Source organism: Nannobrachium achirus (genome assembly GCF_963921795.1).
Source record: "Nannobrachium achirus genome assembly, chromosome: 10".
Taxonomy (NCBI): domain Eukaryota; kingdom Metazoa; phylum Chordata; class Actinopteri; order Myctophiformes; family Myctophidae; genus Nannobrachium; species Nannobrachium achirus.
The window spans coordinates 10,330,940-10,345,895 of record NC_137819.1 but is presented as its reverse complement, the minus strand read 5'-3'; the positions used below and the strand labels follow the sequence as shown (position 1 = coordinate 10,345,895).

General features: G+C 41.5%; 2 protein-coding genes across 2 annotated transcripts; both read left to right on the top strand.

Moving 5' to 3' along the window:
• Nucleotides 1-957: 957 nt before the first annotated feature.
• On the top strand, nt 958-8,953 carry LOC308292801 (protein NLRC3-like; the record flags this gene model as incomplete). Its single annotated transcript, XM_080735228.1, has 3 exons — nt 958-2,675; nt 4,169-4,345; nt 8,935-8,953. Coding segments are annotated over 3 exons (1,914 nt in total), but the record flags the coding sequence as incomplete, so codon positions are not given.
• A 1,422-nt stretch (nt 8,954-10,375) lies between these two features.
• LOC308292800 (stonustoxin subunit beta-like) lies at nt 10,376-13,310 on the top strand (the record flags this gene model as incomplete). The annotated part of the gene is made up of 2 exons (XM_080735227.1): nt 10,376-10,388; nt 12,763-13,310. The coding sequence occupies 2 exons, from the start codon at nt 10,376-10,378 to the stop codon at nt 13,308-13,310; spliced, it is 561 nt and encodes a 186-aa protein (XP_080591353.1).
• Nucleotides 13,311-14,956: the final 1,646 nt, after the last annotated feature.

Sequence of the window (14,956 nt, the reverse complement as noted above, 5' to 3'; positions counted from 1 at the left end):
TAGGAGAAATACAAACACCAGAGCTCACGGCTGCATGTCTGCTGTAGAAATATTGTCACGGCTTAGAGAGAGAAAAAAAAAAGGAAAGCAAAAATAATATAAAAACGTATTTTGGCGAATACTCGACTTTGATGTACGGTACTCGAATAGTGATTTGGTATTCAAATACTCAAATACTTGAGTATTCTGTGAATGCCCTAGTGTGAACATATCAATGATGTTATGTCATATTATAATATTAACATATTAAATACTATTATACAGTAATATAATGTTGTAATGTCTCCACAGAGAGAGGAAGGGGATTGGTTGTGTTATGACAGAGCAGGCTTCCAAGGAATCCAGAACCACACCTGGACTGAAGACACCCAGTCACACCAGCAGTGGACAAAGTAAGACTGGACACAATGTACATTAATTAACACAGTTAATAACTGAAATGTTGAAATGACAGAAGACATTGTCAGACTAAATGTCCACAATGTGTCATCAGTATCCATGTTTAAATAATGATGCTAAACATGTATCAACTCTGTATGAAAACCAGTGATCCAATGTTTCTTTAGCCTGTTTTTCCTAGTTTTATTAAACACTTAAACCCCTTATGTTGTTTAGACCCTCAGGCCTCTATACTAGTGTATTTTCTGCTTTCACACAACATGAAATATATTCGCTGAAAATAGCAGATCTACAAGCTTACAGATCAGCTTGTAAGCTTGTAGATCTGCTATTTTTTTGTAAAGGATTTTCCCAGAATACGGAAGCTGCTGTTTAAGTGGTTAAATTAATAATGTGCATACACATATATAAGGATGTAAAGTTATAAATTCAACTGAATGTTTAAAATGTCTTCATTGTCTTCTCATAGCAGGTGTCAGTCCGCAGGAGGTTCTAAAGGTTTATAAGGTCGGCTTGAACCGTCTTGATCGTGTGACATACGTCACTGAAGTGCCCTCCCTCAGCAGCATCTACACAGAGCTCTACATCTCAGCGGGAGAGAGTGAAGGGGTTAATACCCAACATGAGGTCTGGCAGCTTGAGACAGCTTCTAAGAAGAAGACTCTCCATGATGATCCAATCAAATGCTGTGACATCTTTAAGCCCCTCCTCCTTGGCAGAGACAAACCAATCAGAAGAGTTCTGACCAAAGGCATCGCTGGCATTGGAAAAACATTCACTGTGCGTAAGTTCACTCTGGACTGGGCAAAGGGTTTGGAAAATCAAGATATCATTCTCCTGATTCCCTTCTCATTCCGGGAGCTGAACCTGGTAAGAAATGAGCAGCAGAGTCTTCTCTCTCTGATCCATCGTTTCCACCCAGAATTAAAGAAGGTCACAGCAGAGCAGCTTGCTGTCTGGAAGGTTGGCTTCATCTTTGATGGTCTGGATGAAAGCAGGTTTCCACTGAAATTCAAGAACATTCGCATTGGTTCTCGTGTCTTCCAAGAGAATGACATTGTTTCTGATGTCACAGTGACATCATCAGTGGACTTGCTGTTAACAAACCTCATTGAGGGGAATCTGCTCCCCTCAGCCCTCCTCTGGATAACTACCAGACCTGCAGCGGCCAATCAGATCCCTCCTGATTGTGTTGACATGGAGACAGAAGTACGAGGCTTCACAGACCCCCAGAAGGAGGAGTTCTTCAGGAAGAGATTCAGTGATGATGAGAAGCTGGCCAGCAAAATCATCTCACACATGAAGACATCAAAGAGCCTCCACATCATGTGTCACATTCCAGTCTTCTGTTCCATCACCGCTACCGTCCTGGAGGACATGTTGAAGACAGACAAGAGAAAAAAGCTGCCCACGACCCAGACTCAGATGTACAGCCACTTCCTGTCGGTCCAGACAAAGAGGAAGTGGAAAAAGTATGATGACAGTCATGATGTGAATCAACAGCAGCTCATGGAGAAGGACAATGAGGTTCTTCTGAAGCTGGGTAGGCTGGCGTTTGAACATCTGAAGAAAGGCAGTGTCATGTTTTACCAAGAAGACCTGGAAGAGTGTGGCCTTGATGTGAAAGCAGCCTCGCTGTACTCAGGAGTGTGCACAGAGATCTTCAAAGAAGAGACTGTTCAATCTGAGAGAAAGGTCTACAGCTTTGTTCATCTGAGCATCCAGGAGTTTATGGCTGCAGTCTACCTGTTCCACTGTTTCACACAGAAGAACACAAAGGTACTGGAGATGTTCCTGGGAGGAGGAGGATACTCGCTGACCCTGGAAGACTTCCTGAAGAAAGTCATGGTAAAATCCCAGAAGAGTAAAAATGGCCACCTGGACCTCTTTGTCCGCTTCCTTCATGGCCTCTTACTGGTGTCCAACCAGAGTCTGTTAGGAGGTCTACTGGGTCAGAAAAAGTACAGCCCAGAGAGCATCCAGATAGTCATTAACAACCTGAAGAAGATGACCACTGAAGATCATCCTATCTCTCCTGAGAGAATGATCAACATCTTCCACTGTTTAATGGAGATGAACGACCACTCAGTACTTCAGGAGATCCAAAAGTACCTGAAGTCAGGGGACAGTCTGTCTCCATCCCAGTGTTCAGCTCTGGCCGCCATGCTGCTGATGTCAGAGGAGGTTCTGGATGAGTTGGACCTGGACAAATACAAAGCATCAGAGGAGGGGCGATGGAGACTGATCCCAGCTGTGAGGAACTGCAGAAAGGCTCGGTTAGTAGTCATGTGAATAGAAATACCCTAGAGTCAATCTGTACAGTACACTATAATTAGAAACTAAGGTTGACACAAAAGTTAGAAACTAAGGTTGACACAAAGGCTCCAATAATACTGTCTGTGTAATAGGGACTGGTGGTATTTTGTGCAAAGTCCACAATAAAGCAGGGTAAAAACCAGAAAGATTCAATTCAAGGAAATTGCAAGTGTGGTTGCCGTGACACAAGTGACGAGGAATCAACTGGGAAATAAATTCCATCTTAGTATTTATATTAGATAATGTGATGTCATTTATATTAAATACTCTGATGTCTGTGATGTCATTTATATTAGATACTGTGATGTCAAGTGAAGCACGACCAAAAGCTTCACTTTTTTGTTGTACAGCCTCCCAACCCAGATAACATCACTAAAAAGTTTACAAAACACAGGTTCACTTTGATGGGTAAAAAAAAACTCTCTGACCGAATATACAATAGTGTGTTTCCTATACACTAACTAAACTAAGAGTCTAAAATCCCTGCTGGTTGAACCCACCAGACCAGTGGTTTGAACCCACTGACACTCAGTAGTGTCACATCGGATGCCCATGTGGTGTCTACAAGTCAATTTCTTTGATGTCGCTGGAGGCCCACGACGCGTTTGACGCGTTGTACAGTAAACTATACTGTACTGTAGCTACTGCACTTGGCTACCGCGGTGATGAAACAAACTCCATTTCCCAACATGCAGCGCGCAATTACGTCACCCGGACGTGCTGTGTGTCTCGATGACTTCCTGTTTAGCGGCTGCACAAAAATGCTGTTTTCACCGGATTCTCTTCCTTTTTTCATTTTTTTCTCAAAACGGCAGCCTCTTCTACATGCCGTAACACAAACACTGTGGCTTAGAAATGATAAAAAACGGTCCTTACTGAAAGAAAAGATTTTCACGAAATAAACAGGACATACTCGGATTACATTTACTCTGATTACTTTTCTCGCCAGTACTCTCGCCGGTAGGTAAAATGACGCGTTGCCATGGGCACCAGCAAATTAAGACTTCAAAACCACGTGGGCGTCCGATGTGTTAAAATAAAAATCATACCAGTGTGAAGTGAGCAGTGCCTTTCATGAGTTACAATGTCTGTCTTGATGGACACACACACAAAGCCAAATGTATCTATGGACAACTTATAAACAATGTATGTATGTCGTTGCTCCACCTCGAAGCCAGATCAAAGCCTGCAGCTGTGGCCCAGCTTGAGGAGACAGGGATGAGTAATAGAGAGACTGAATGCTGGTCTCTAGCAGCTTGTTTGTAAAGATTTTACACAGTTTTTTAGACAGTAAATATGCAATGTAGTTCAGTCTTCATTTCACACCTTTAACAGCTGGGTGAAAGCTTTGTTATCAAAATTGCTCTTCCTGTGTGGTGTTGTCTATTCCACACTCTGCTGTTAAATATGTATAATTTGTTTTGATAATCTCTGATTTAATCTGCATTTACAGACTTGTTGGCTGTAACCTCAGAAAGACAGATGTTGAAGTTGTGGCTTCAGCTCTCAGCTCTAATCCTTCCCATTTGAGAGAATTGGACCTCAGTGAAAACAACCTGAACGACTCAGGACTAGTGGAGCTGCTCTGTAAAGGACTGAAGAGTCTGCACTGTAGGCTGGAGATTCTACGGTAAGATACATTTACCCAATTTATTTTGGTCACTTCTGTATTATTATGTACTGTATTATGTGAATATAATATGAATGCTGTGGTGAGAATGTATTAATATGCTTGATATCATGATAACCCAAGCGTATGTGCTTGAGTAGACGTTAAAATTACCGCAAACATATATGTTTGAAAGTGTAATATCCCTTTAACACAAATTTATAGGCTACTTTGTCATACCACAGGATTGCACATCCAAAATAGCTGATACATTACAAGCTCACAACGCGTTGAGGACGCAACGATTGTGAGCTTGTAGATCGTCTATTTTTGACGTGTGACCCCAAGGGGGTCCCCATATTATTTTGTGGGGTCCCCAGATGATTAATTAATTCATTTAATGACTTTTGAAATTGTAAAATATTACGGAAGAGGAAAACATTGTGAAAATAGCCGATCTACAAGCTCACTGCAAAGTTCCAAGTGCTTGTCAGGTTTGGGGTTCCCAGTTCAAATATGATTATCAAGCAATCAATCTGGTGTTTCATTCTTCATTCAGACTGGCTCACTGCAACTTGTCAGAGAGATGCTGTGAACTTCTGGTCTCAGCTGTAAGCTCTCATCCCTCCCTAAGAGAGCTGGACCTGAGCTCCAGCATGGTGAATGTTCCAGTCCTGGAGAACTGCAAGTGAGTAGACTTGAGCTGTGTCCATGTTAGTGCACTGAATGTGCACTGTTTCCCTCATGTGTATTTAGTATAGGGCTGTCAGTAGTTCACCTCCAAAATGTTTTTTCTTTTTTTTTTTGCTATTGATTACTCACCCCATGGAGACAGCAATATTTGTTTTGCCACATTCCTAAGACAAAACATGTATGACAATAAATGTACCCCCATTGATTCTGAATGGGGAACCAAATACATTCGGGTCCCCATCCGGAATCAATGGAAGTAAATTTACTAAATTCAAATTGTCTTAGAAATGCGACACAACACAAAAATATATTATTGAACTCAAGTCTCCATGGCATGAGTAATCAATAGAAAAAAAGTCATTTTGGGGGTGAACTACTCTTTTAAGACGATAATAACGAGTCAACGCACATTCCTTTTAACTGCACTTTTTTGGGACGTGCGATTAATGTTTGAACCATGGTTCACTCCAGGTGCTGAGGTAAACGTGTTGTAGTTTGATGAAACATAACATGAGGTAAACGTGTTGTTGTAGTTTGATTAAACATAACATGCCACCGAAAAAAGATCACAGCTTATTATCTCCCAAGTAAAGCCTGTCCATAGTGTCTCCGACCACCAAACTTTTCGTCGGAAAGTTCCTACTTTTCGACGTGCAGCCAAAACGCGTCCGTTGTTGCTACCTGCTCTGCAGCATACCATGCCAACTTATGTAGAAAAATAAAAACGCCTTTATAATGGATAGACCTGTGACTGCTGGTCTTTGAGTTGTTATTGTAAACATAACCATAACCGTAAACCTAACACTAAAACAATGGATAACAAAGCTTGACACTACATTTCCAATAGGTTTAAACATGGTTTAAAACCAGCCTAAACCTGCATCAAGCTTATTCGACACCCATTGATTAAATAGCTGACAGACAGGAGGGGGGCCATAAAGGCAGGGGTCACAACTGACCCCCGGGTCCCAGGTGAAAAAAACACTAAATGGCCCACAGAGACGTGGGTCAAACCAGAGCCCTGAACAAAATAAAATTTCACCAGCAACTAAGGCAGTTAAAAACAAACTAAATTCAAAACATAATTGTATGCGGTCAGAGGGAAACAAATCCCTGGGACAAAAGTAGAGATAAAAGGAGAGTGGAGTTCTCTAGAGCAGGGGTTTCCAAAGTGGCTGACGGGGCACCCTGGGGTGCCGTGACGGGGCACCCTGGGGTGCCGTGACGGGGCACCCTGGGGTGCCGTGACGGGGCACCCTGGGGTGCCGTGACGGCAGTCCAGGGGTGCTGCGAGATAATTTGATAGTATTTGGACTATGGATATTTTATTTGGACACTTGAAAAAATATTTAGTATCATTTTAAACTTGAAGTACAAAGTTATTTTCAGTCAGTTCTAACAAAAATATTTTAGGGGTCTCAACGTTTTCCTCACAACATAATCACTACAATATTGTCGCTGTCGGGCAGAAACCTCGCATCTCCCAAGTTTCAGATGTGTACGTCTTTTGGTAAAGCAAAGCCCTGCTTCATCAAACAAGACAGTCGAACAAAACTAGTGAAAACAGCCGATCTACAAGCACACAACGCCTCGCATCGGCGTTGTGTGCTTGTAGATCTGCTGTTTTCACTAGTTTAGTATATTTTATAGATGATAAATACAAAATGAACGGTTTTGGACATACAAGGTTTCCACCCGACAACGACGATATGCTATAAATATAAGGTGCTGGGAGTGAAAATTATAATGTAGGGGTGCCTCGGATTACAAAAATATTTATGGGGTGCCCTGAGACAAAAAAGTTTGGGAACCCCTGCTCTAAAGGTTAAGGTGGAGTCTGAGGAGGAGATGAGATCCAAACTGGGCAGCAGTGAGTACTGTACAGTATGTCTGGATGGGCTGCAGGACCAAGTTAATGATAGGAGAAACACTGTAGTGTCAGCAAGTGGAGACGTTGTGTTAGACAGTGAGACATTGATGCATTGTTGTTCTACTTCCTACAGAGTGAAACATGGAGGAGAAGTTTGGCTTAATCCTCAACTCATTACCAGATGTGAGTATCTGTCTGTCTGTCTGTCTGTCTGTCTGTCTGTCTGTCTGTCTGTCTGTCTGTGTCAATATCACACATTAACATTTTATACACAGTTGTATGCTTGGTTGGCTCCTCCCCAGATGCTGTTCTGAAAACTCTTCAGGAGAGCTTCCAGGGAATTCAGGTTTCTCTGCTCTTGGCCTGGTCCTTAACACCAGCAAGACTACATTTAAACACACCACCAAATAACAGGCCAATAAAACATGTTTTCTAATAAGAATGCTCACATTTGACTGAGTTGACATGTTGATGCTGGAATCCAGGATGGCAGAGATTCCATTATATGGACCAGAGGGCTTGTAGATTGGCTATATTTCCAAAAACAACCGATCTAAAGCTCACCATGCATTGTGAGCTTTTAGATCATCTATATTTGAAAATTAGACAAAAGTCGCAGATCTACAAGCTTAAAATGTGTAACATCCTGATGGGTTCTGAATTTGTAAAGTATGTTTGAAATGTACAAAAACAGATAATTTACAAGTAGGGTTGCCACACGTCCCATAAAATATGGATTTGTCCCTTATTTGAGAATTAAATGTTCATATGAAATCAATACGGAATGTGGTTTTGTCCGTATTTTCCCAAATGCCCCATAAAGGACTGTCACACAAACCTCGAAAATGTTCTGGTGGGGGAGGGGGTCCCCAGATGATTAACTTAATGTGGAACATTGTTTTCTAAACAGTAAACAAACCAACATACAGTATACGTGTATACAGTTAAAATTATTGATTGATTATTTTGGGGGGTCCCCAGTTTAATAATTATTATGTTTGGGGGTCCCAAGTGTGTATTTTCCACATTGATGTCATTTCACATAAACTTCATGTAAACATATTTTCTCACAGAATGTCACTTCTCAACCTGGAGGCTTTAAGACATCTTACTGTGTTGTCATCAGACACAGACCTGGTTGTGAGCTTGTAGATCTTACTGTGTTGTCATCAGACACAGACCTGGTTGTGAGCTTGTAGATCTTACTGTGTTGTCATCAGACACAGACCTGGTTGTGAGCTTGTAGATCTTACTGTGTTGTCATCAGACACAGACCTGGTTGCGAGCTTGTAGATCTTAATGTGTTGTCATCAGACACAGACCTGGTTGTGAGCTTGTAGATCAGTTATTTTCACTATTTTAAATGTTTAGAGTTTCAACCCGACAGCGACGAAGCATTTTAATTATTTAGAGTGAAAACAAACAAACAGGTTGTGAGCTTGTTGATCTGCAATATAAAAAAGATCGACTGATAGTGTGTGTGTGTGTGTGTGTGTGTGTGTGTGTGTGTGTGCGCGTGTGTGCGTGTGTGTGTGTGTGTGTGTGTGTGTGTGTGCGTGCGTGCGTGCGTGTTTAACTCCACATTAAAACAAAGCCATCGTAACTGCAGGGAAGAAAGTAGTGTTGATATTGACAGCAGATTTCATTTAATTTCAGTCATAGTGGTTTGAATAAAACTCCATTTAGTATTAGTCATATTTTAGTCATCTGAAATGTTTTAGTTTTGGTCTAGTTTTAGTCGACTAAATATCAAATGATTTATTTGACTAAATATTCATTGATTTAGTCGACTAAAATGTATTTTGATGGACCTTGATGATATCATAATGGATGATTTTACACTTGGCTGCATGCTGGAAATAGCAGATCTACAAGCTCACAACATACCACAGTGTGACACGTTGTGAGCTTGTAGATCTGCCATTTTCATTTTTATATATATTTATTTATTTGGGTACAACAGGTTACATGTACATGCATTGATTTAGGGTTTCAATATATAATTTAGTCCCTAGCTGTGTCCCCATTTTTTTCTCTTTTTTCCTAGAAACACCATCTACACATAAGACAGAGCCGAACACAACATAAAACAAATGCAACAAGATATACATGCAATAAAAACAAATCCTAAAATAAATGACGCAAAACAAAACAAAAAGAGGTCACAGAAAAAAAGAAAGAAAGGGGTCACATCAGCTACAACAGTCCACAGACATGTCTAGTTTTCCCTCTATTGGTGTGGCAGTGAATCACTGCCACAGCCAACATAGGTTGTCAGACATGTCACTACAGTCATTATCTGTCGGGAGGGGGGCAACCGTATCAGATGTAAGTGATCAAGTAGTGGTTTACATATTTTGGTAAAGATGTTCTCATTGCCTTTAGATCTAGCACTCATTCTTTCCATGGGTAAAATATTATATATAGATCTGCCATTTTCAGCAACATTTATTTTATTTCTACTGCATCTCTTTTTAGTCTAGTTTTTATTTGTTGACTAAATTGTCAATATATTTAGTTTTAGTTTTTAGCGAGTCGACGAACATTTAGTCATAGTTTGTTATTAATCCACGCAATTCCATACAGGATGGCGTTACGCTGTACATTTCAATAGGTTTTAGAAGTCTAAATAACAATAGACATCTTTAAGCGTATATTTGCAACAACTCTGAAATCTAACTACATCCATCTCTCAGTCCCTCCTAATTTCAACATCAGAAACCTCTGCCTATGACCCAATGCATTGGTCCTCCTCTGTAACCTGAGATTAACTGTAGCTCGCTGCTGGATCTGACTGTTGGTTGTATTATCAGAGTAGTTATTTTGAATCTAGGATAATTAGATCCAAGGAGGTGTTTTTGAATATAAACTAAACCTTCGAATCAATATCCCAACAAGTTAGGCCACACTTAGATTATAGGTTCAACACACCCTATTTAAGCAGATCTCTATGGTTATACATTTCATAATGCTGCTTATAAAAATCTGATTTTGAATGATATATTTTGCAGGTAAATTTATTAAAGAAATAAAAGCTTTTACAGAAATAGAAAAAGGCAAAAGCATTCAAAGTACATTTCAATGTTCCCAATTTAGTCTAAATCATTGTTTCCATTTTTACACTATAATGATAATAATCATCATAGTAAGAAAGCAGAATACATTCTTATTACCCTTTCAAAGGTTAGAGATGCACCAACCGGTTGATCATTTCCATTCCATACTTTCTTTTACAGAATTAAAATTGTTAATCCTGGGGGCTCTCTCTCTGTCAGATTGGTGCAAGAGGTCTTTTGGCATGCAACCTCTCGCTGGGGTAGAGAGCCCAATGTTCCTTCTGAAGGGGACAGTATACTGTATATACACCTCTGCCAGACTTTGTCTGGATTCACTTCCCCACTTCCCCATAAGTGTGCCCCAAGTCGCTTCTGCATTTGTTGTTTTCCATTTCAACCAAATTTCCCCCATGTGTGTCTCTACATAACAGGATGCAGGTGTGTGGTAATCCGTCTGTACATTTCTCTTCACATTTAGCCTCATTTAGCCTTCAACAACCCACAAATAATATTTTGCATCCAGCATTTAAGCAGTACAAAGATGCTTATCTTCGGCTTGATCTAAAATTAAGGGGAAACAGGGTTGAAACGCTGATCTAAAAGCCCAGTCTTTTAGACAAGTTTTAGTCAACAAAATCAACACTAAAAGAAATGTTACTAATACGAGTGTGAGAGTGTGTGAGAGAGTGCGTGCGTACATGTGTGAAAAATAGCAGATTAACAAGCTCGCGGTGCCGTGCTGCAAGCTTGTAGATCTGCTATTTTTGAAAAATCGTGAACATTTGTGCAGGTCTTTGAATATGTTTGACCCGATTCCATTCCAAACCGTTCTTCTAGATTAGTGGTCCTCGAACCTTTTCATGTCACGGACCCCCAAAATTACATGGATTTGGTCGCGGACCCCCATCTCAAAATGTGTTGTTGCAGGGACCCCCGGAAGCAAAGTTGGCTTTGAAAAATACACCATTCAAAGATTTGCACAAATGTTCATGCTTTAAAAAAAATAGCAGATCTACAAGCTCACAGCACGTTATTTGGTCACTGGGTGCCAGAGTAGTGGGCGGCGACCTCCACCTGTCCGGGGACCCCACAGGGGTCCTTGGGGGCTTACCAGGTGGTCCCCACTAAACTAGTTCACACAACATTTTATGTATTAATGCATATTGCTCTCTGTTGGCTATTCAAAAATACAGATCTACAAGCTCAGAGGGCGTCATTTGGTCATTTGGTGCCAGAGTAGTTGGCGGGGATCCCCCCCTGGTCCGCGGACCCCCAGGGGTCACAGATTGTGCACCAGGGGGTCCCCAATAAACTGGTCACTGGGTGCCAGACTAGAGGGCGGTGACCTCCACCCGTCCGGGGACTCCACAGGGGTCCTTGGGGGCTTACCAGGGGGTCCCCAGTAAACTAGTTCACACCACATTGTATGCACTTTAACCATACCGCTCTCTATTGACTATTCAAAAATACAGATCTACAAGCCCATAGGGCATCATTAATTGGTCATTAATGATTGGTCATCATCATTTGGTCATTTGGTGCCAGATTAGTTGGCGGGGATCCCCCCCTGGTCCGCGGACCCCCAGGGGTCACGGATTGTGCACCAGGGGGTCCCCAGTAAACTACTTTGTGCCACATTTTATACTTCGAGCATTTTGTTCTCTATTGGCTATTCTGAAAATAGCAGATCTACAAGTTCATAGAACGTCATTTGGTCACTGGGTGCCAGAATAGTGGGCGGAAACTTCCACCCGTCCGGGGACCCCATAGGGGTCCTTGGGGGCTTACCAGGGGGTCCCCATTAAACTAGTTCACGCCACATTTTATGTACTCTATCCATATTGCTCTGTATTGGCTATTCAAAAATACAGATCTACAAGCTCATAGGGTAATATTTGGTCATTTGGTGCCAGAGTAGTTGGCGGGGATACCCCCCTGGTCCGCGTGCACCAGGGGGTCCCCAGTAAACTAGTTTGTGCCACATTTTATACTTTAAGCATTTTCTCTGTTGGCTATTCAAAAATACAGATCTACAAGCCCATAGGTTGTCATTTGGTCGTTTGGTGCCAGACTAGTGGGCGGCGACTTCCACCTGTCCGGGGACCCCACAGGGGTCCTTGGGGGCTTACCAGGGGGTCCCCCAGTAAACTAGTTCACGCCACATTTTATGCACTTTATCCATATTGCTATGTATTGGCTATTTAAAAATAGCAGATCTACAAGCACATCATTTGGACACTGGGTGTCACACTAGGGTGCGAGGACCCCCATCCGTCCGCTTCACCCACAGGGGTCAAAATAGCAGACGTACAACCTCAGGGCATGCTGCGAGTTTGTAGATCTGCTTTTTTTGAAAAATCCTGAAAAGGTGTGAATATTTTCACCCCATTCTATAAATATCTTCCAAATCAGTGCTTCTCAAACTTTTTCATGTCAAGGACCCCCAAAATGACACACGTTTGGCCGCGGGCGCGGACCCCCATCTCAAAATATCTTGATCCAGTCACAAATGTTCGCTTTTAAAAAAAATATTCAAAGGGAAAATACATACAAATAAGAAATAGCAGACCTACAAGCTCGCAGCGCGGCACTCGGTGCCGCGCTGTGAGCTTGTAGATCTGCTATTTTTCAATAGTTAAAGCATAAAATAATTAATAAAGTGGTTCCATGTCTTATTTCGTGTGTGTGTGTGTGTGTGTGTGTGTGTGTGTGTGTGTGTGTGTGTGTGTGTGTGTGTGTGTGTGTGTGTGTGTGTGTGTGTGTGTGTGTGTCAGTCAGTGAATGATGTATTTAATGTTTACTGTGTGTTTTCTCATCAGGTTTCCAGCGTCTCACTCTGGACACAAACACAGCATACAGAGAACTCTCTCTGTCTGAGAACAACAGGAAGGTGACACGTGAGGGACAGGATCAATCATATCCTGAACATCCTGACAGGTTTGATAACTATGCTCAGGTTCTGTGTACAGAGGGTCTGACTGGACGCTGTTACTGGGAGGTAGAGTGCAGTGGAAGGGTTGAGATAGCAGTGACTTATAGAGGAATCAGCAGGAAAGGAAGTGGTGATGACTGTATGCTTGGACTCAATAACATATCCTGGAGGCTGGACTGTGATGGTCACAGTGGTAACAGTTACAGTGTCAGACACAATAGTAAGCAGACTGTCCTCCCTGTCAGGGCCTCTAGGGGGGGCTCCAACAGAGTAGCAGTGTTTGTGGACTGTCCTGCTGGTACTCTGTCCTTCTACACAGTGTCATCTGACTCACTCACACACCTGTACACCGTTCAAACCACATTCACTGAACCTCTCTATGCTGGGTTCTATGTGTGGTCTGACTCCTCAGTGTGTCTGTGTGAGCAGAGATAGAGTCTCTATGTGAGGGTGACATCAGGTCGCCATGGTTACTCAACATGTTTGAGTGAGTGCAGGTTGTCAAGGTTACCACATCATGGACTCCATTTTTGGGCATGAGTGACTCGTGGTGACATCACAGTGACATCATCATGATGATGTAATCAGCAGCACAGTGACATCACACATTACAGCTCCTGTAGATTCAATGTTTCTCTGACGTTGTCATGACAACAACCCCGGTTTGAAAAACCATGAACATTTGTGCAGGTCTTTGAATATTTTTTTACCAGATTCTTCTAAATCAGTGGTCCTCAAACCTTTTCATGTCAAGGACCCCCAAAATTACATGTAATTGGTCGTGGACCCCCATCTCAAAATGTGTTGTTCCAGGGACCCCCAGAAGCAAAGTTTGCGTTGAAAAATATACATTCAAAGGTTTGCACAAATGTTCATGGTTTAAAAAAAATACAGATCTACAAGCTCACAGCACATCATTTGGTCCTTTCGTGCTAGAGTGGTGATCGGTGACCTCCATGCGTCTGGGGACCCCACAAGGGTCATGGACTGTGTACCATGGGGTCCCCAGGAAAAACAACATTTTAACCACTTTAAGATTATCATTCGGGGGTGGGTGGGGCCTGGTGGCTGGCTATTAAAAAATACAAATCTATGTGCGTCTGGGGACCCCACAAGGGCTGTGGACTGCGTACCAGGGGGTCCCCAGGAAAAGTAGTTAACATAGCATCACAATCATTTGAACCACTTTATCCATTTGTATGTTGGCTATTTGAAAACAGCAGATCTACAAGCTCAAAAAAAGTTAAACTTTCTTTTGAATATACAAATGTTGTTTGGGGGTCCCTGATACAAATATGTTCAAATGGGGGTCCCTGGCACAAATATGATCAAATGGGGGTCCCTGGCACATTATGATCAAATGGTGGTCCCTGGTCAAATCCATAGTAAAGTCAAACGCTATGGTATAAAATGAGTCATCACCACAGGGAGCTTTAGATCTTAGATCAGATAGAAGTGCACAAACCTCCACTCCACACATTTATAAATATGTATCATAAATACTGTCCATCAATGATGATGATGATGTAAATATCAGTGTCATACTTGTGTCTCTTATGTTGATACAAACTCATATTTTATGTATATTTTATTTTTGATATTTTTTAACAGACAGAGATAAACTGTATATTTGATCATGTAATTGTCACAGTATCAATATTGTTTCTTGCATATAAACCTTTATACTGAACCACTTGAACCCCATATACTTTATTGACTGGGGTTCCCCAGGGTTCTGTAATTGGTCCCCTGCTTTTCCCCCACCTCTACACCAGATCTCTTGGGTGAAAATAGCAGATCTACAAGCTATCTAATATCTAAGATCTACATCACAAAGTGACACATTGTGAGCAGTGTTAATTTTGATACCAATTATTGTGTCATATTTTAATCATACTGTTTTTCTTATTATTTGTTTTTGTCTAGTTTTAGTTGACTAAATGTCATAGCATTTTAGTTGACTAAATGTCATAGCATTTTAATTGACTAAATGTCATAGCATTTTAGTTGACTAAATGTCATAGCATTTTAGTTGACTAAATGTCATAGCATTTTAGTTGACTAAATGTCATAGCATTTTA